The following is a 21,784-nucleotide window of genomic DNA, read 5'->3' on the forward strand; positions in this document are numbered from 1 at the left end:
CGGGCGTTTCACTTTTATTCGCAGGAAATTGAATCACCTGGGGAATGGCTCTTAAAAAGGTTATTATTTCGCAAAGAATGGTAAGCCATATAAAATAAATGAATTTAATAAACAGGAACGCCTTTATTTTCATGGAAATTACCTTCAAAGAAGTGCTGATTATGGCGACACAGTTTATATTCCTATATTTGATTTAAAATATATAAAAATTTCTAAATAAATATAATTTCTGAATCTTGATAGCCTTGCCATCCAAGAATCAAAATTAAATGTAATGTTAAGATTTTATTAATCAGCCTGTGACAACAGGTGGAATGTACCTATTTTGTGCCACATTTTACGCATCATCGTTAGTCTTTCATTTAGCCAGTATAGATAAGGAATATTGAAAAAAATATATATCTAACATGGATTACCTTGTACCTGTATAACAGTACTTCCCGTGGGTTATCTCGGCTAAAATAATCAAAATGAAACTTTTGTTTTGACAACATACGGGCGTGTTGTCGCTATCTCACTATCTTGGGATTTCTATTAATAGTCACTGAACTTTACCGCAATATGCAATGCAAATGATGACGTCTATGACGGTTTTGGAAAATTCCCTGCTCATCCCAGAGAAGGAATCCCTTTTGTAGATTGTAGATTTTATCATTTATGCATGCTAATTAAGCTTGTGACGAACTCTGACAAAAACAAAGACCAGAAAGAAGGGGTGGGGCGCGAATCATTCTACCTGCTAAGCACCTGTCACCGTCATTTGGTTTTATCATTTAATAAACAAAAAAAGTAAAAATGAATAGGAAAAAAAGAGAAAAAGAGAGCTAGCTGTTTAGATGATTATCGCCAGTTGGTAAGTAGATAGGGGTGATTATGTCTATGTACAGTCATACCTCAACTAATTCGATGAGACAGACCATTAAACCGATCATTTGAAACCGCAACTGATAGATGACTGATAAAGATGACTTTAAAGTTTTTTTGTTTTCAATAAATAAATAAATATTTTCAATTAATTTACTAGTAGTCATTGATTTGAAAAACAAATAAGCCTCTAAGTTCAATCTTATGAGTTCCAGCTGTACTTGTAATATTATCTTTCGGTTGGCTGGTCCAGCGTATTTACTATCTCCATTATCACTCGAATTAGGCACAATCAGGGGGGATGTGAACTCGAATACAAATACAAAAGCTAGTGTAAGAGTAAATAGGATTAAACATACATATATGTATGTACAACATACATAACTATAAGACCAACCCACATGTTCTATTTATTTATGAATTTACTTATGATTACTTATAGTCCACATACACTTCACAGAAAAAACCAAGGAAGAAAGCAGAATTTCTCGACAATATGATACCCGGTGCCCCTTTATTAAATAATTATAAAGGATCCTAGACTTATACATGTATGTACACATTAAAGAAATTTTAGAAAATAAATATTTTATTTTTTTAATTCTAAAACGAATAATTAGCTTGTTAAATTGCACCTGTTTTATTTCCCAGTCTTTAATTTCACCTAAAGTATCTCATAGTAACTTAAGCTAAAAGAGCGGTAAGAAGAGAGTCGAATGGGCTCCACTGGAAGAGAGCTTTGTGGCGATCGACGTCGGCAAGCTTTTTTATTTGTTTTCGAGTACGAGAGCGACGCTCCCCATCGAAACGCCAGTACGAACCGGTAACGAATTTACGAACCGGGTAAATGGATAACGGGCAAGATCGTGGTCGCTTATAAACATATCGTCGCTTTATAGCATTTGTTTTCGAGTGCTGCCCGGAGTTGGTCGCTACCGCTTCTTAGTCAGATTGCGTAGTTTAGTTAGTATCTCCGTTTTAGCCAAAAAGCCACCCGAAGCGTGTTGGCTGCGAAAAACCGAGCTCCATCCCTTCTCTCACCTTCGCTCGCGTTGTCGCCGCCGGTTATTTGGTGTGTTTGTGTGAGTGCCAAAAAGAAATAATATAAAGATATTATAAAAAATTAACAAAAAAGAAAAAGTAAAGTGGCTATTGAGTGAAAAAAAAAAACAAATATCCCCGACTATACATTAGTAAACGGTTATAGCTTTGTTACCAAGCCAAGTCAGCGGGCATCTGTTCCGTTCTGTTAAGAAAAAAAAACACCAATTGTATATTTACACTCTGTGTTCATTTGCATTGTGACAAACAATAGCTGGCGTTGTCCCACAGACACAACAAGAACAACAAACAACGTCAGTGTAAACACAACGGAGGCAGTTACAATTATAACAAGAAAATCTTAAAAATAAATAAATTTTTTTGTTCTGATAAAAATCGTACAAAAGTCAAGTGACAAAAGATCACGAATCCGCCACACAACTGCAAATTTTCCATTTGTCGCAGATGCAAAAACTAATTATAATAAAATATGTATAAAGTTTCTTAAAGCTATATCACGTCCATAAAATCTTGTATTATTGTTTTGACTCTTATTAAATCAAAGATATTAAATGAATATATTATTTTGATTAAATAGTATATTTTTTCCGTTCATTACTTTTACAATATTTTATCTTATATTACGGAAGAGTGACGACTGTAGTGACACGCAGACACACACGCCCTCGTCGCACACTCCCACTCACCCACACACTCGCCACAATTTAGACACCCACGAGGCAAGTCTGGAGATTTGAACAAGTGCAAATACAAAAAAAAAAAAAACACAAAGAAACGAACGAGGAAAAAACAAGAGATTGGTTCGGGCCAGCCTTGACTAAGGCAAAAAAAACCCAGACTAAAGTAAAGCCCGTAAATTAAATGCTCGGAAATTGCACAACAAATTTTAATTGCAGCCACCGAAAAAAATAAAGCCAGAGACCAAGAAAAAATGGTTTTTGTTTCATAATTGTGGAAATTTATTCAGCTGATTATTCAGCGGACAAAAAACAATAACAAACCACAAATAAAATAATAATTATCAGACAGTGGAGTCGTCTTACTCAGTATTTTCTTATGTTCTTCGATGCAGGCTTCGACTGGATCGTAAACAGGAAAACTCACGGAAATGGATTACATTGTGAAGGCCTACAAAGATTGGAAACTGCATTCGCAGGTACGTCACAGCCATAATAATAATTAGCATTTATAATCAATCATATTGCCCGTAAGGGGGTTAGGAGGTTGTCCGGGTCTCGGTTCATTTACAAATTCATAATTATTGTACAACAGGAAGCCGGCAATCGGCTTACAATTAAGGCTTATTCAAATTACAATTGGAAGGTGACAGGCTACGTACACCTTAATCCGAACAAAAGATTCAAAAGCTTGCAGTGAAATAAATGTTTAAATACAAATTGGCACCTTAAGTATTGCTAATTAGTTTTATTTATTTTGTAACTCTAAATGTTTTTGCTCTAAATAAATTAGTTTTGTTCACGTTTTGCAAATAAAGTAATAAATTCCAACCTATGAACAACTAAGAATTCTTTAAAATATTATTCCCCTCTTAACGGCTTATATCTGTCTAACTCGAAGCCCCAAGCAGTCGCTAAAGATGAGACTTCAATCCGTGGCTTTCTTGCAGAATTAAACTCAACTTCTGTTGTATTTCTATCCGATCATTAATATTTCTTTCAATTCTGCGGCTTGGCGGGGCTTGCGAGAATCTGAAAGGCTGCAGAGTCACGGCAATAAGCGGTCGTTCGCTTTTGGCTTCAAAAAGTGGCTTGAAGCCAAAGTCTAAGCTAATGCAACATAATTGAGGGGAAGAAAATAGGAACATCTAAATAATAAGTTTATTATTATAATTAAAACATATATCTAGTTATATTATGTAAATTTATGTCATAATAAAGCTTACAAATATTATAGATTTATTTAGAATTTCTACAATTTTCTTTCAATGTATCTGCGAGGCAACAACACCTCTTTGGTCTAAAAAGAACGTCTTGGGGAAACGCGAGGGCTTGTTGTCTGTGAAGCCGGAGTGCTTAACCGCATTTAAGAAAGACACGGCCAAAAGGCACTCGACAACAGCCAAACAAAATAATAAATTATTCTTTGAAACACGATCATGTCGAAATGGTCTCGCATTACCCAAGAGAAACCCATTCTGCGAGCGTTACTCTTCCAGACCCGGCCCCCCAGTTTTATTTTCCAGCCCCCTTTCGGGCTTCGTGTTGTTTATTTTTGCGGTGATTTTTGAGAGTGTTGTGCGAATATGCGATTGCGAATGCGAATGCCACCAAAGTGTGCTAAGATCGTGGCCAGCGAACCAACGCGATGAGTAACAGCCATACAGCCATACAGCAACATCTGGCCAAAAGCAGCCACCAACTTATGCGGCTCTCTGGCTGAATTGCAAATCGCCAATGACTGTGTGTGCAACAAAAAACCGGCACTGTAAAATGCATAAAAAAACTTAAATAAATTAGTTACATGGACAGAAAATTAGATACAATGCAAGAATAATTTAATAATAATTTAATAATTTTTTTTTAGTTTTTTAATGTCTAATGCTTTAAAACTCTGTAAGTTGTAAAAGTTTCAAAAAGATTTTGAAAGCCACTAAATAATACTCACATTTTATTATAATTAAATTAGGAAGATTTATTTTTTAGAAATATAAAAATTCAATTTTCAGTGCAGTATCTGAAAACAAGTTGAAAAAAAATACAAAATGCATTTATTCACTGACTGCAGCCACTAATTGGGCCAATGCACACTGTACAAAGAAAAAAGTTAATTCCTCTTTCGCCACGAGTTCCATTTGAGGTTCTAAAAATATCCTTAACCTTGGAGATCCTCTCCAGCTGCGGGTTCAATGCACCGAATCCAGTTCTACGACTGTCTTTGTTGCACTCGCCGCCATTTTGTCGGTAGGGGTTTTTTTTATAACTCCAAATACTATCCAACTCTGTCCTTCGCTTTAGCATGTGATATACCAAACATGCATATATCAGTCGACTGGACTGACACATTTACATTTGAATACATTGGTATCTCTTGTGTTTTAGCCGTGGGTGGCACTTTTGGCCTTCGATAATCAGTTAACTGTTACACAGGCCTGCAAGCGGACTCCCCCTGATTTGGTAAATGTTTGCATGCGGGCGCTCACACATCGAAATGAGGTTACCTGTCTATTGCTAACGGTTATCGCCGCAGCTCTAGTATAATTAAGTTCAACATCAATTTGGGTCACGCGCAAAGGTTTAGACTTAAATTTGCCATATTATATTGTCACATGAATGAACTAGTCTTGTATTGTGTATTATAAATGCCCATGAAAAAAAAGAAAATCTAACAAATTTTTATTGGATGTTGCTAATGAACAGTAGTTTTACATATAAATGTAGAAACTGTCAGTAATAAACTTTCGTTTTGCAAAAAGTTGTCTATATATTCATAAATCTAAACCGCAAGCAAAAACCTAAATGGTGTAAATTTTTTACTATATTGTTTTTCACTTTCCAAATCTATTTAAAAATATATATATATGGTTTTATCGCTTTATTTACACAAATAAATTTTTATGTGCGAATAAATAAGTCACGTAATCTTTGAAAAGCAAAGCTTTTGCTCGTTTTTTCTCTAAATTTTTTTAGTTTATTGTGTGTAAAATGTTTAGGGAGTGCTGTACAAATTTTAATTTTATGCTTTTAAAGTTAACAGCTTGGCAACGAACAAAAATCACATTATTTCTGGGTATTTTCAAGTCTTCTGTGGTTCTGTGGCTGCGAAAACCCCGATCCCATAAAAACCTCAGCTTGGGGGAAGCCAGTGAGTCAGTTCGAAGTCCGCGTATCTGCGATACAATTAATAAGCAAACTTTTCGCTTCCTGTTGCACAGTTTGGCTTCAAGACTGGTTTCTGCCTTTGAATTTGCTTGGCATTCTATTTTTTCTTTCGATTATTTCTGATTACCGCTTTTCTAAATTTAAGCTTTGCTTCGCAGACCGATAGAGCGGTTGCAACCGGTTCGAATTGCTTTCAAAAGAGTTTCAACCTACAGAATTTCTACGATTCATATGCGTGATTGCTTATTATGACGCAGAGACCAGCTGGCAATATTCACACATTGAAACACATAATCAGCATAAATAGATTTAAAAATATTTAAACTAACAATGATAAGTCAGCATTTGTATGAGACCGGTACGCGGTCTTTTGACAAAAAGCCAGTCTGTGGTATTTTGAGACAATCGATCGGCTGATATTATTAGCCTTGACTTTTACACAGAAGTCTTATCGGGCTGTGAACGTGCTGATCAACTTATTTTTGGCCCTAAAACCAGTGGCTTTTTGTTCCCAGTATGTGCATTTACTTTGTGTTAAAAGTAGAGTCTAGATCGTACCATAAATTCTTCACAAGCGAAGGCTACGCACACCTTCGGAACACCTTTGGAACAAAGGCGACAATCTTATCAGCCAATCGTTTGTCATCCAAAGTAATGTGGAAAAAAACAAAACCCCAATGCCGGCTCTCCGCTTTTTAGAAACCAATGCAAACAATAAAAAATAAGAACCTCAAGTAGCTGTAGGTATGTAATTAATAATTGAATAAATCATATTGATAGTCATTTGATGGCTCCCGAGATTCTTTAATGACACGCAGTACATACCATATGAACCTGTATATATATGTGTATATAAGGGTATTATAAAAACAAGCGAACAATCAATCACACGGTTAAGTGCAGAGCTATTAAGAAATAAAACACCGTTTATAGAGATTGATAATAGTACTCGTTCCCCAACAACTGAAGGGTTCCATTCCCCACTTGTCATTTAGATTTGAAGAAATGTCAACGTATTTGGAGTCCCTATATGTATTGGGTAAAATTTTTAATTACAAAAACCTTTCGAGGTAAAAACTGTTACGATCGTTCCCACAAAACTGATAAATCATTCGATTTGGCTTTGTAACTCTTAAATGCTTTGAATATCATAAAATGTCACGTTGATAATATTTGTATATAGTATATTGAAAGGCATTGCAGACATTTTGCACGTAGCACATAATATACTGAAGGTATTAGGGAAATACTTACTTGTAACCCTGCAACGCCATTATTTTTTGTCGTAAACCCTGCACTTGCCCTTCAAATGGACAAACTACAGGTGTTAAAACAACACTACTGTCCTCAAAACGCTGACTCAGACAATAACTAAAAGCATTTACCATGTTTTCTCGGTAAGAACAACGGCCCAAGAAGTACCCAGACCCCATCCATTTAATTTATCGCGGAATATAAATAAACTTAAATGAAAAGACCACTTAAGACCCGGACACTTGACTTATGGGGCTCTAGATGTTCTGTGCGGGTTATACAAGAGGCCACTGATATTGTCGTGGACAACTTAAGCCCGGAGGCATTAAAGAATCAATTCTTGGTCGATTTTTTCAGTAATTCCTCGTGATTTGACAATAAATGCAAATTTTGTTGACCTTCCTGTGGGCTTAGAACTCGTGTTTGTAATTAAAACTGTTTAATTTTCTGAGAAGTGTTTAGACTCTGAACTTTAAAACTATGATTTATCACTTGTCTTGTGTAATATTTTAGATAATACCAATATTTATTGGGTTATCGTAAAACATCTTATAAATCAATTATAACGCTGAATCATAAGCCATATCTGGAGGTCCAAGAATTATAAAAAACATCACGTGTCTTACTGCCAAGAACTCTTTCTTTGGTTGGGTTTTTTCTTGGCTGTATGTCGAGAGTATTTCCCATATATATTTGTAGTATACTACATATATCGACCCCTGTGCTCCAGATAGTGACGCGAACACACGTCTCATCTGAATAGATATATGGAGCTTCTTATTTTTCGCAGTCACGTACCATACATACAAATTGTTTTGGTAGTTGGCTGTTTATCAATTTGCAATTCCCAATTTTGGTGGCTTTAATTAATACTAAAGATAGTGCCTAGCTTGCCTGGCCCGGCGGCATTGCCATAAAGTAACTGTTAGTTACTTATGTTCAGCCTTCGGTTATAATTTTCGTGCGCTTGCACAATTCCATAAATTTTTTCAAAACAAACCGCACTGTAGCGCACAGCTGCGAGATTGAAATTGAAATAGATTACAAACGATATCATTAAATTTATGAGAGTGTGAGCACATTAACCGGATAATTTATGGCTCTGATTATGAGCTGGCCAGTCGATTGACCAACTAAAAGTAGACTAACGCCGCCAAACAATATCTTGACCTTCACTCCACTGGAAGTTCTTTGAACGTATACGATAATTTTTCCCATGAGACGAACTTGATGATCACCAGCCACAAATTAGTGACTCACAATGGAATAAAAACGACAGAGTGCCATCCGAGCATGTCTGATGTCTCAATCCCGCCGTCTAAGCCAAAGTTTAAAGGCTTCTGTTAGAGCCAAAGTGCCAAAAAACATTTAACATTCATTTTTGCGCCAGTAAACTCGCACAATAACAATGGCTTTGTATCGAAGTTAGCTCGTGTACAGATCATTAATCGGGTGTTTTGTTTATTGTGCTCGGAATAGACAATTGTGAGAGCTTTCTCCGATTCGAACGCCATGTGATTGTGCGTCTGGTACAACACGGCGTATGAGAATTTCCCCCAGATAGAACGAGTGGCGCAGCAGCAAGCTCGTGACTGGTTTGAATAATTGACAATTGATCATCGGCATGCGCATGTCAATGACCGTTATCTGACTAAGTATCTGATTCAAAACACCAACGAATGAATAGTTTTCTATCAGTTCAAAATGGAATATTTGGGTGTACGGGAGTACATGTCACAAGTATCTTAGTCAAGTATAGTCACCCTTCAAAAACTCACAAGAATGCATTGAAGGACAATAGGACCGCTCTGACATGCTCTATGTATCTGAAGCCTAAAACACATCCAATTCTTAAGCGGAATACTTTAAACGATTTGTAGATCGATTCTCCGTGAATCTGTATCAAAATCTGGGAACATAATTTTTTTTAGATTTTTTGTCAAATTTTCTGGGGTTTCCTTCATGAATTCCCGAAAATGCATGGGATGGTCAAAGGGACTATCTTGGAAGGCGATATCTTTGCCAAAACACATCGGATTCTTAAGCGGAATACTTTAAACGATTTGTAGATTGATTCTCCGTGAATCTGCATCAAAATCTGGGAACATAATTTTTTTTAGATTTTTTGTCAAATTTTCTGGGGTTCCCTTCATGAATTCCCGAAATGCATGGGATGATCAAAGGGACCATCTTGGAAGGCGATATCTTTGCCAAAACACATCGGATTCTTAAGCGGAATACTTTAAACGATTTGTAGATCGATTCTTCGTCAATCTGCATCTAAACCTGGAAACATAATTTTTTTTTAGATTTTTTGTCAAATTTTCTGGGGTTTCCTTATGAATTCCCGAAAATGCATGGGATGATCAAAGGGACCATCTTGGAAGGCGATATCTTTGCCAAAACACATCGGATTCTTAAGCGAAATACCTTAATCGATTTGTAGATCGATTCTTCGTCAATCTGCATCCAAACCTGGAAACATAATTTTTTTTAGATTTTTTGTCAAATTTTCTGGGGTTTCCTTCATGAATTCCCGAAAATGCATGGGATGATCAAAGGGACCATCTTGGAAGGCGATATCTTTGCCAAAACACATCGGATTCTTAAGCGAAATACCTTAATCGATTTGTAGATCGATTCTCCGTGAATCTGTATCAAAATCTGGGAACATAATTTTTTTTAGATTTTTTGTCAAATTTTCTGGGGTTCCCTTCATGAATTCCCGAAAATGCATGGGATGATCAAAGGGACCATCTTGGAAGGCGATATCTTTGCCAAAACACATCGGATTCTTAAGCGAAATACCTTAATCGATTTGTAGATCGATTCTCCGTGAATCTGTATCAAAATTTAGAAACATAATTTTGAAGGTGAATGGGATTCCTCCCTTCAGTGGCCCAGTGCTCTCCAAGAGTCCTCACCGCTTGAGATAATCGGGGAGCCGAAGCCGGTAGTTATTGTGCGGCGGCAATGCAATAATGCCCAGTTATTGCACACAATGTTCAGGTATCAGTAATAAATAAAGTCACATGTTAATTACCGTCCATGCCGCCCGTACCACTACCTCTGGCACTAATTTAAATATTTGCAGCAGCTGAAACTGAAACAGAAACAATAACAAAAACAAACTCGGCGACGACCTGCTTTGTTCAAACAGGTTCGAACTTGGCTAAATATATACAATACATTAAAAGACGTTTACGTAGACGACCGCAGTCGATCACGTGAAAAAATTATCCACCGCTGCTGGTGAAACAACTAAAAACTGGGAAATTAGCAACGTCTAATGTTTGAGACAAAGGCAAATAAAAAAGCCAGCTGCATGTGTGATTTAAAAAGCGCGCCATGTCACAGGGTGGTATTGCTGAATGAAATCTTTAAAGGTTACAATTTTTTACTAAATAAACCCGTTTATATGTATGTGAATTATACTAATTTAATTATTAAGTTATGGTTCATTCATATAAAGTTGTTGTTTCAGATTTTTCTCTAAATCTGATTTTTTTGTGACAAAATTTTAGTTTGCTAAGTATTCATTAATTATTATTCTATAATTATTATTATGACTGGCCTTGTTTTGATATTAATGTAAAATTTAAATAAAATGTATTGATCTTTTTCGGTTTTCTAAAGCCACATTTTTATTGTAGTTAATCTAAAAGGTAATACAAAGAATGACAACAAAATCTTTATCTTTTACGTAATAATTGTATTAAACTGGTTTTTGTATAAAAAACAAAAGACAGAAAACAATCTAAAATAATTTAACAAAATTCAAAAAACCCGCCCGTAATATTTGCTGTAGCATTTTGCCACACTTCCCTACCTGCTTGGAGTTTTCCATCACTTTTCTGAGCGTTTTTCATCACTACCTCGAATCTGTAAACACGTAGTAAACGGAAAGTCAAGCCTTGTGTGGAAAAAATTCCACTAATTTAACGAAAGTAGAGCCAATTGTGGCTGTGAAAGGTAAAGGCGTGTTACTAGAAAGCAAAGTGCGGAAATCAGTTATCAGTGTCTGTTTTTCTTTTATTTTTTATTGGTTTCCCACAACACTTTTTGTTGACAATCCCTATCCCACACCATAATTTCGGTTGGCAATACTTCCAGTAAAATCTGTTTATCTGCATCTAGGGGGCGCTACCTTTGCATCCGTTAAATCCACTAAATCCGTAAAATCCATTTGTCAGTCGGACCCGAAGTTGTGGATGCCCCTGAGCGCGGTGGGAGGTGGTGGGTGGATGTGAGTGCAGAGTATCTAGTATCTGTTCAAGTAACAGTTGCAGTTCGACCACCGCCAAGTGGAGGTGTGATGGGTGAGTTTCACTTTTAATTAGAGTTCAAAATGAATAGAAATTAGTGGGCCATAAGTTAGTCAAACCAGAAAAGATTCATTCTGTCAGCTGTTATTACGTACATATATGTATCTTGTAAAGGGGGTGGCTGTACGTGTGTGTGTTTGTTGGCTGACGTGCTGGCCATGACATCACTAATAAATTGTATCTCGAAGATTAAATAAACTGTTGTCTAATAAATTCCACCCTGTTGCTTGCATTTCATTGCAGTTTCAAGAGATCGTACCTGATATGGATGACACGGAATTCATGTTCAACGAGAAGCAATCAATTCGCGACTCCTCGCGCACCCTGAAGCGGTACGGAAGCACCTGCTGCAACAGCCTGCGGAACAACGAGACCCTCATCCAGCATATTGTCGAGAAGACGGACACTCTTCAGGGCATCGCCCTCAAGTACGGATGCACGGTGAGTTGGGGGTCAGGGAAATAATCACTGCGTCATGGAGGTGAAGCTCCAATAGTGCAGCTGACATAGTAATATGAAGGGTGCAACCTAAGACCCCTTGAATCTCGAACATCTCTTGCCCAATCACTACAACAAAACTGTTAATTTAAAAATATTAATCACTATTTCTATATATTAGAACCCCTCTAAAAGGTATCTCCTCAATTTAATAATCTATTGATTTTAAACTTGGCTTATTAGTAAGATGATTTGTGTCACTCAAGGGCTACCTCCTCTTTTAAAGGCAATTACAGTCATGTCTAAATCTTCTTATACCCATGAGTCCCTTTGAAACCATTAACCGCCATTTGGATTGATTTCTTCCAAGGGAAGCTACACTAGTGCCACAGTCGTCACGCGAGCCCTTTAAAATTTAAATGTCAACTCCCAGGGATTTGAATATATCGATTCAATAATCGCAATGTTGCCCCGGGCAACACTGCTGCCGACCACCACCGCTTCACTCCGGTCACCCAATTCTGTTCGTTCTTGGAATTTACGACCGTGCCCACACCTTTGCACCAGAGGCGGGGGGATGTGATAAGTCGTGCCTAGTGACTTTGGCAAATATAAGATAACGACATGTGCCAAGGGACGGTTCGTCTGGAGTACCTGGCAGCTAGTGGCTAGATGTTTATCAGCTTATCAAGAAATCACTGCAGGCCCATGTTTAGATTCACTCTCCGGCATCTTGACAGATTACTGCATATGATTTATGTCCACAAAGGGAACTCGAATGCTCAGTTAGCACCGGGCTAATATTTGTCTAAATTCCAGATTAAGTTTAACGACTTTAGATGGGCTCAACCCCTCGAATTTTAATTTTTTTTCTTAATTTCAATGTGTAGGTTCTAGTTTGCTTAAGGCACCTTATCACCTTGTGGGGTCAAAAAGTGCTCTTTTTTTAGGAATTTTTTTTGAGAAAACGGTTAAAGATACAGCGCTGAAATTTTCGTCAGAATATAAACATATATTTATTCAAAGAATACAAATTTTGAACTTGAAAAAATCCAAAAAGGGGGGGGAGGGGGCGCCCATTGGTGGCGGCATGCATTTTGCTCCCGTGCAGGATTGGCTGAGAACCCGTGATCTGAAACAAAAAAACCGAACACATTCTTAATTAGTATCGTATCATCTATCAAATGACCCTCTATCATGAAAAAAAAATCAAAATTCCAAAAGTTATGAGGTTTTGAAAAAAAAATGTCAATTTTCGCATTTTTTTCTGTACTGATTATTTTTTTAAATAAACAATTTCCAATATTTTTGGCTGGTCACGGGTCATTTGTTAGAAAAAACCCTAAGGAACATTTTTAAAAAAATTTGGTGACGATTGGTTGATTGTAGCGTCTTTAATCCTGCACGTAAGGTCCAAAAACATGGTTCTGAGAAAAACGCGTTTAAAGTTTTGGCTTCAAAAAGAAATGAACAAATATCGCTCGGCAGGTGCTCGACAGTGCTCTATGTAACGGGCTATAACTTTCGAAATTTTTCAGATTTCGATCTGAAACTTTTACAGCACATTTTTGGAACATATATCTACACGATAAGACAAAAAAAAAAAATCGATTTTTTGGACCCCACAAGGTGATAAGGTGCCTTAATAAACATGTGCATATAGGATAGGACTGTTTTGAAATACTACTATTAAAGTCAGTCATCCATATAATATCATCCATATAAATATTTGTCATTTTTAATGACCCTTAGAATATCTAATCCTTATAATCTAACGGGCTTAATTTAATGACAATTGATTTAAAAATAATCTCACTTTTACCAAAAATCACTGCATGCCACTTGACCTGATTGGCCATATGCGGGAAACTTATCCATCTACACCCGTCCATCGATCAATCATCCATCAATCAGATGTCAGCGATGCAATTGTTGTAATTGATGAGCTCCTCGACTAATATACATGTATTGCATTTCAGACAGAGCAAATACGCCGCGCCAACCGGCTCTTCGCCTCGGACAGCCTGTTCTTGCGTCAGTTTCTGCTGGTGCCGGTGGAGAAGAACTCACCGTATTATCCCCAGGTGGGCAGTGATCCGCTGACAGCCTTCGACGCCGTTTTGGCCACACCGCCCGGCACTCCGGACTCGAACGGACAACGGGAGGCGCACAACAACGCCAACAATCTGAGTCAGGCAGCCAACATTTACAATAGCAGTGGGAACAGCAGTAGCGAAAACAGCAACAGCGGGAGCAGCAGCAGTTGCAACACCAGCGGCAGCTCCTCAGGAGGTCCAGGACCCCGTTCCAGCGGCAGCCAGCAGAATCAACGGCCGTACTCCATTGCTGGGGAGCTGCTGGTAGTGCAGGCTGGAGATGAGGATCCTGCCATGATAAACAGCCAAGGTGGCTGCAACGGAAAGCAGAGCAAGAGCCTGGACTCAGTGGCGGCCATGACGCCCGAGGAGGAGAATCGGAAGTGCATGAATGACTTCCTCAACAAGATAGACAACACCATATCCGAGTCGCGGAAATATGTAGAGCGCTCTAAAGAGTAAGTAATCCAAAATGTCTTAAGCTTAAACTCGGTTTATAATGAATATTCTTTATCGCCTATAGTTTGGTTACCAGCCAGAGCGACGCTGACATTTGCATCAGTGCTAGCGCAGATATTTTTCCGCAGCGCCGCCACCCGCTGAACAACTCGTACAAGACCAACAACAACGACCGTCCGGCGCAGTTCCAGCGGCTTAGTTCGAACGGAAGCGGAACCTCCAATTCAGATACGGCGCACCTTCTTAACACGACGCAGACGCGCCGGGTGCAGAACTCGCTGAAGCGACTGGAAAAGCAGCAGGACGACTTCTTTGAATTGTAGCACGCGATCTAGCCTAATTACGTTGCGAGAGTTAATTTTACAAGTTGTTTTTAATTGCTGCGCATCGGAGACTTGCATGTTGCACTCTTAATGTAAAATATATATAAAAGTAATGATATCTAAATCGACACGTATGCGATACCTTACCTATACGATAAAACGTAACTGTAACTGAGCTAAAACGTAAACTAAAGCCTAATTCCTAAACTAAGCGCTGCGCTATACAATATATTATATATGTAAACCAGTAGAACGATGACAAGGCAGCCCAGTTCCCCCTTCTGTTGATCTTGTGTCAGCCTTATATATAATTGCCGACGATTTGCTTGCAAGATCCAACCGATCCAGAAGCTCATGTCCTTCTGTCCGCCCCTCCTGCCCAACATTATGTTTACTTTTTGTACGACTCTAGCTTTAATCGCATTGTGTATAATTTAGTTATGAGAATTATTAATCTTAATTGTATATAGTCGCTAGCAACACAACAATTCACTGGACTGCTGCCCTGACCGCTAACACGAAATTGGCCAATTGTTGACGTGTATTTCTAATTTATTTGTTACCCTTCCAAAGTATTAAACAACATTTGAGAATAACTATGTTGTAACCACAAAACCACAATTGTTAAAACCATCACACAAAAGAGTACTATCCCAGAAACCACTCATATCGAGCCAAGTCATGTATGTGAGAATGTTTTTTAAAAATAAAATGAGAATTGTGTTGGAACGAAATTAAAGTTGTTTTAATTTTAAAAATTTTTATATTTTACGAAATAAACTTATGTACAATCCTTGACCCAATTACAACTTTTTGGTCAAAAAAGTCAGGTCTAGCCGGTTGCCAAGGTAACTCAACCACCAGGCAGGGCGCAAAACAAATAGAAACTATTTCATTATATCAGTAAATAGAAGGAACTCGAATATGGCGGACCAAAATTTGGATGCAACTATTCAGGTGACCCAGCAGGTGCTGGGGAAATTCATCAAAAAGCCTCCTCTCACCGAGAAGCTACTGAAGAAGCCTCCATTTCGGTTCTTAATGGACGTTTTTAACAATGTAAGTGGTGCCTCTTAAAAATCCACCCCTGAGACCCCAAAATGAGACTCCTTTTTCTGTAGTTCATCAAACAAACGGGCAGGTTTGAAGGCCTTTACTTGCCGGAGGAGCAGCAGTTTGAGAATATATCCGATAGGGAGGACAAAATAAGGTTCCTTCAGAAGATGATCGATGTCGTCAGTGAGTTTTTTTCTTTGGATGCCTGTCGGAACAAATTATAGTATTAACATCTGTTTGATTTCCCACAGAACTGTCCACTAAACTGGAACTGAAAGTCCGCACCTCTAAAATAGTGGCTGGCCAGGAACCGGAGCTCACCAATGAATTACTTCAAGCGATGGCCAGTGTCGCGGAAAAGAACCTGGATTGGAAAAGTGCCGTAGATCAGGTTGTAGGTTCTCATAGTAAACCAGGGAAACCCTCAAAGTCGAAGGAACAGTCAAGCAAAAATCCATCTCCGGCTGGCAAGGAGGAGGGTGCAAAGAAGCCTAAGGAAAAACGTATATCTCCGCAGGAGCAAAAGCTGCGTAAGGCAACGGAGCAAACCTCCCGATCCTCGCCTACGGAGAAGGCGGCCCAAAAGAAAGCCAAGAGTGGAGCTGGAGGCAGTGACCCAAAGCTTAGCCGCCAGAGTTCGAAGCAAAAGACACCATCCCCCGTCAAGCAAAAGGCAAAAGTTAAGAAGGAAACATCTACTGAAAACCCCAGCATATCCATACCGCCAGAGGAGGAAAAAGTCATCAATAAAACTGCTCCTGAAGCACCAATTAATCCACCGGGGGAAGTAACAAATAAAGAGCAATCTCCTTTAAAAACTACCAAGGAGGCCGTGGAGGAACCCGTGCAGTTACCAGAACCTGCATCCCTTGCTCCACCTGCTGAGCCCGAAAGCCGTAAATCCTCTGCACAACGCCGCAGCTCTGCCTCCTCCACCAAGAGCCGTCGGTCCAGCGGCAGTCAAAGGCAAGCCGATACAAATGGCAATGAGAATAATCAGCCAGTGGTTCAGCCGGAACCAACTGTGCCAGCACCAATAGAGCCAAGTCCGACTCCTTCCGACTCCAAGAACAACAATGGCAACAATGATGTTAAAAGAGAAATTCCTCTTTCCCGGGAGAACTCGAAAGATTCAACTCAGAGACCCAGAACTTCACTTAGACCACCATCGGCACGACCCGCTTCTGCTCGTCCTGGAGCACCCCGACGACGCAATGTGGAGATTGTCCTTCAACCCAACGACCAGGTCAAGATGTCTGGCATTAATGTGAAGCTGGAAACCTTCGGCGACCTGGATGACGATGGGGAAAACCTTGTGATCATAGAAGACGCCAACTCGCATGATATTATCGAAGGGAAGCCGCAGGAGGAAGCCCTTCTAGAAGGACAACTTGACGCCCAGGGGCGACTGGTCCAGCAAATCCTTGAGACCCAGAAGGAGTTGGTTCACCAAAATCCCGAGATAGAACCACCCCAGAGTTCCACCACACGACAAAGTTCCGCTCGCCAGGTAAACGATCTCCGCGACTCCATCCAGAGCCTCACAAAGGCCATTAATCCGATGGGAAAACTACTGGACTTTGTGCCGGAAGACGTAGATGCGATGCAACTGGAGCTGACCATGTGGCGGGACACATACAATCAAGCATCCACGGAACTAAAAAAGGAAAAGAGTCTCACGGCATCCGCGACAGAGCCCCTTAAGCACCAGCTCCAGCAAATCATGGCCAGTATTGCCGAATACGAAGAGTTAATAGACGAGAGCCGTCACAGGATCCAGCAAAACAATGCCCGTATCCTTAAAATGCTGATGGAACAATGAAAACCCATTTAAAAATATAATTATAGATTGGTTTCTTGTACATTTAATAAGCTTTATAAAAAATAATCCATGCATACATTGCGTGGGGTAAATTTTTTAATTCAGTAAATATAAATGTATATAATATCAAAATATCTTCGATATTCAACATGTTGGTTGGGTTTCTTTTTGGATGCGTGATAAATTTGGAAATAGGTTTCAGATAACGATATATTAAATAACAGTAGCAAAGTTTCTCTTTTAAGGTCACTTAGTGTTTAAACCAAAACCAACATGCATAAGTTATTTTTATAAAAAATGTTGAGTCAATTAGAAAAAAATTAAACTTGAATATAATGATGCCTAGTCAGATGCCAATCGAAACTTGATCAGCGTAATGCGGAAAACTAATAATATTCATACTCCGTCATGCTTTTAAAACCTTTCCGTCTTCCTTCTTTGATGAAGCAGTTTTGGAACGAGTTTTTCCTTCCACCTCCTTTTCTTTGTCACCTCCTTCCTCGTCTTGGTCCTCATCCCCCAGAACATATTCAATGACATCGTCAATGGGAAAGTTGTTGAGCAGGGACTTGATAGAATCGTTGTGAATGACAACCGTGAACAATAGTTTGCAGTACTCCCTCATCCTGCTGCCGTAGTCCAGCTCCGCGTAGTTTTCGCCGCCTTTGTTCAGATCGTGGCCGCAATTCTCTATCACCTTGCAGAGCACCATTTCCTCCGGAGCGTTAGGCCAGCCGTATTTCTTCAGAATCGGCGGATCCACCAGCATGTCTATAAGCTTAGCAATGTTTTCTTTTAGTTTTAGATCTTCTTCGGTCAATACTTCGCCATCAAAGTCTTCTTCGATTGCCGGTACTTCGATGTTATCGGCAATCGCTGCAGCCAAACTTGCACCCAAGGACTTTCGCTTCTCGTTCTTAACAACTAGCGACTTCTTTGGCGGCGACTTTTGTCCTTCAACTTTGACATCTTCATCTGTGATTTGCTCAGCCGCAATATCTCCATCTAATGGCAGAATGGTATAGGTTTCGTTTTCCAAAGTAATAGTCTGGGCAGTGCCATCGCCTTCATCCACCAAAAATTCTCGCACCACTACACCATTGTCGTCTGTTTGGCTGGATATCAACGAACCTGATGATGCATTCAGTGCCACTGGTACCACCTCTTCCTCCTCCTCTTCATCAATCTTTGTAATCTTGGCGGTTTTGGCGCGCTTGGCAGAAGGCGGTTTAATGCCAAATATGTCATCCGGATCGCACTCATGGACAGAACGAATATGCTTGCGTAAGGTTTCGCTACTGTCGAAGTTTTTATCGCAAATGGCGCAATCGGTGCGCTCCAACACCTTTGTGGAGGCTCGTTTGGCACGCTGTGGTTTTTCAGCCGCTTTTTCTGAGGGGTATATGAATATTAAATCGATTGATTTCAATAAATAACAGAGTATCTTACCAGAGTGGTCACCGGCATCCATGTGCTGCTTAAGCTGGGCTGTGTTGCGGAAAGTACGCTTGCATTCAGTGCAAGAGAATACGGCGCGCTTTTGGCGAGAATGTTCTTTTACGTGTCGTTCGAGTCTAAGAAAGGGGATAGATTTATTAGGTATATAGATTTTCTTTTGGAAATCATTATTCATCTTACTGTTTCTCGGTCTTAAACTTCTCTTCGCACATATCGCAGCCGTAGGGACGAATGTGAGTTTTGGAATGAGTTCGCAGTTGGGTGGCCTGGATGAAGCTCTTGCCACATTCTTCACACTTGTGAGGTCTTTCTCCAGTGTGCCGTTTCATGTGACGATTAAGCACTTCCTTGACAGCAAAGGCTTGGTTGCACTGCAAGGATACAGAAATTGCTAAATAAATTTGTCTAAAATATGTCTCGAGGATTTAAAACATACCACAGTGCAGCTGTAGGGTTTTTCTCCAGTATGATAGCGCCGATGCTTCTTGAGAGCTACCAAAGCGGAGAATTTTTTGTCGCACAAATCACAATCAAATGGTTTTTCGCCAGTATGTGTACGGATATGAATGCTAAAAAGATATATTTTAAGTTTGGGGTTCTTGGTTATTTGGCATCAAAGGAACAAAGTACATACTTGAGCGTTGAGAGACTGTAGAAACAATTTTTGCAAACGTGACACATGTATTCAGGTTTCTTAACCACCTGAGTTCCAAGATGGTGCTTTAAGTGCGATCGTAAATTATCCAATCGGTAGAAGACCCGATCGCACACCTTGCAGCTCATTGTGTCGTTTTCGTTTGCTGAGCAGGAAGAATACTTTTGGTGGCGCTTGAGATGATAGGAGCGCGTGAAATCCTTGCCGCAGATCTTGCAGGCGTACGGCTTGCCCCGTGACTTGTGCTGCTCCTCGTGCAACTTCAACAAAGCCTCGCTGCGCAGGTTCGCATTACAAATAGAGCATGGAAAATCGCTAAACTCCGAGTGAGTGATGAAAATGTGTCGCTCGTAGCTGGTCTGAGTCTTAAACGATTTTGGGCAGTCGGGGCAGTTGATGTGGCCCAGCTGTTAAATAAATTTCATTAGTATCTTGATAAAGAAACATGCTGTACGAATATACTTACGTGAAAAGTATCGTAGCTTTCACAGCAACAAAAACAAATGTCTTTCTTTTCCAAGACAATCGCGTCCTTTTCGATTTTCTCCAAATTCTTGAGCATTTCGGCTTTGCGCAGATGATAACCGCTGTCGTAGCGGCAGAACTCCAAGTGCTTCTTTAGGCTCATTAGCCTGCGAAAGGTTTTGTAGCACTTGCCACACACGTGCTCCACGATCTCCTTGATGGCTTTATGGCCGGAATTCTGGTTACTTCCCCCAGGTGAATCGCCTTCTTCGTCCAAGTCTTCCTCTTCCTCCTCCTCCTCTTCTGTCACCAATATCTCCTGTCCATTCGAACGGCTTATGGATGCGGGTACCACCTCATCGTCATCCCCCAGTATAAAGGCAATGGTATCATCGTCTTCCCCGGTAGCGCCAGGTGTAGATTGGCTGGCAGACTTGCTGTTTTCTACTTTCACAGCCTGCAATACATAATGGTCCATCTTGTTTCTCTTGGGAGGAGAAATTTTAATCTTGGCAGTTTCAAGTGCAGTGTCCTCGGCTGGCACTGTCCTCTTTTCGTTAAGGATCTTCACAGTGGAGGTGGTGGAGGAGGACCCGGGACTGCTGGGCTTGGTGGATCGCCTCTTCTCTATTTTCGGCGTGACCAAAACATCCTCGTTAAGTATTTTAATGCGTGATCCTTTAGCGCCACTGCGTTTATCCGTCTTTGTGGGAGACGTTTGGGGAGAAGTTGCTGGGACATCGTTCAGGAGCTTTATGCGGGTAGGTCGTTTGTCCTTTGGCGGCGAAACCGACTCCACCTCCACGATTTTCACCACAGTGGGAGCCGACTTTTTCTCCTTACCCTCCTTTGCGGCGCTCATGGTGCCCGTTGGTACCTACAGGTCAAAGGCAATAAATATATTGATTCTGAACTGGATATATGTATTTCAAGGATCACTGAACCCTGGAATAGCCTACTTTTAGGCACGTGACTTATTAAAAATTTGATTTTGCCAGCGTCAGCAACGCCTAAAAACAGTTCCGTGAGAAAAATGGCGGCAGCGAGTGGGTGATCTCGTTGACGCATAGAAAACTCTCTAGCAGCGAAAAAACTTATTTAAGGGTTGAAATTAATTCCGACACACTTGGGAATATGTTGCATACTTTTACAATATGTTTACACTATTTTTTCTGCAGCCGCAGGATGCGCCCACAGACCAATTCCCTTCTAATTTCACTTTTTCTTATCTTTTTCGCTTGTTCGCTTCTCGGGTGATCGCTACCAACCCGATTTGCCTAGTCACCACAGGTGGTCGCACAAAACAGGCAAAGAATCCAAACATTCATAGAAACACTGGCTACTTAAGTAGTACGGACGTGTTTATGTTTACAATTCAGTAACCAAGCAAAACAATTAAATTTACCTAATTTTATGCTTTAAAATTCCAACACGACACTGGCAGCCTCTCTTTTAAAGGTGGGATCGCTTCGATAAATGTCGATAAGATGACATCGATCATCGGAATAGTGTGACCCAACACAAAACTTAATTCGCAGCGCCATCTGTGGTGCATCTATAGTTTGTGATAGGAATATTCAAAATTTTGAAAATATATATTTCCAACTCTTTTATTTACAAATGTCATTTATTTTTTTTTATCACTAAATATAAATATTAATCTAAAAC

General features: G+C 39.7%; 3 protein-coding genes across 5 annotated transcripts; 2 read left to right on the forward strand and 1 right to left on the reverse strand.

Annotated features, from left to right (window-relative positions):
- The first annotated feature begins 1,766 nt into the window (after window positions 1–1,766).
- On the forward strand, window positions 1,767–14,784 carry red (LysM peptidoglycan-binding domain-containing protein red). 3 transcript variants are annotated; one of them, XM_017236646.3, is made up of 5 exons: window positions 1,767–1,946; window positions 2,999–3,082; window positions 11,588–11,785; window positions 13,762–14,336; window positions 14,402–14,784. In XM_017236646.3, the coding sequence occupies exons 2-5, from the start codon at window positions 3,035–3,037 to the stop codon at window positions 14,658–14,660; spliced, it is 1,080 nt and encodes a 359-aa protein (XP_017092135.2). In that variant the 5' UTR covers window positions 1,767–1,946; window positions 2,999–3,034; the 3' UTR covers window positions 14,661–14,784. The 3 variants fall into 3 exon arrangements, with proteins under 3 accessions (XP_017092135.2, XP_017092139.2, XP_017092137.2); XM_017236648.3 differs by lacking the exons at window positions 1,767–1,946; window positions 2,999–3,082 and adding exons at window positions 10,784–10,991; window positions 11,157–11,338; XM_017236650.3 differs by lacking the exons at window positions 1,767–1,946; window positions 2,999–3,082 and adding an exon at window positions 10,782–10,991.
- A 672-nt stretch (window positions 14,785–15,456) lies between these two features.
- IFT54 (intraflagellar transport 54) lies at window positions 15,457–17,572 on the forward strand. Its single transcript, XM_017236702.3, has 3 exons — window positions 15,457–15,719; window positions 15,782–15,899; window positions 15,968–17,572. The coding sequence occupies exons 1-3, from the start codon at window positions 15,585–15,587 to the stop codon at window positions 17,536–17,538; spliced, it is 1,824 nt and encodes a 607-aa protein (XP_017092191.2). The 5' UTR covers window positions 15,457–15,584; the 3' UTR covers window positions 17,539–17,572.
- Window positions 17,566–21,656, reverse strand: su(Hw) (suppressor of Hairy wing). Its single transcript, XM_070280830.1, has 7 exons — window positions 21,522–21,656; window positions 20,118–20,993; window positions 19,631–20,058; window positions 19,433–19,565; window positions 19,177–19,367; window positions 18,988–19,112; window positions 17,566–18,930 (listed from the first exon to the last, which is right to left on the reverse strand). The coding sequence occupies exons 2-7, from the start codon at window positions 20,976–20,978 to the stop codon at window positions 17,945–17,947; spliced, it is 2,724 nt and encodes a 907-aa protein (XP_070136931.1). The 5' UTR covers window positions 20,979–20,993; window positions 21,522–21,656; the 3' UTR covers window positions 17,566–17,944.
- Between the last annotated feature and the right edge of the window lie 128 nt (window positions 21,657–21,784).

This window comes from Drosophila bipectinata, chromosome 3R, assembly GCF_030179905.1.
Source record: "Drosophila bipectinata strain 14024-0381.07 chromosome 3R, DbipHiC1v2, whole genome shotgun sequence".
NCBI lineage: Eukaryota > Metazoa > Arthropoda > Insecta > Diptera > Drosophilidae > Drosophila > Drosophila bipectinata.

Coding starts and splice junctions, on each gene's coding strand:
- red (XM_017236646.3), top strand. CDS start 3,035: ATGGATTACATTGTGAAGGCCTACAAAGATTGGAAACTGCATTCGCAG. Junction 3,083..11,587: donor ATTGGAAACTGCATTCGCAG/GTACGTCACAGC, acceptor ATTTCATTGCAG/TTTCAAGAGATCGTACCTGA. Junction 14,337..14,401: donor TATGTAGAGCGCTCTAAAGA/GTAAGTAATCCA, acceptor TATCGCCTATAG/TTTGGTTACCAGCCAGAGCG.
- IFT54 (XM_017236702.3), top strand. CDS start 15,585: ATGGCGGACCAAAATTTGGATGCAACTATTCAGGTGACCCAGCAGGTG. Junction 15,720..15,781: donor TAATGGACGTTTTTAACAAT/GTAAGTGGTGCC, acceptor CTTTTTCTGTAG/TTCATCAAACAAACGGGCAG. Junction 15,900..15,967: donor GAAGATGATCGATGTCGTCA/GTGAGTTTTTTT, acceptor GATTTCCCACAG/AACTGTCCACTAAACTGGAA.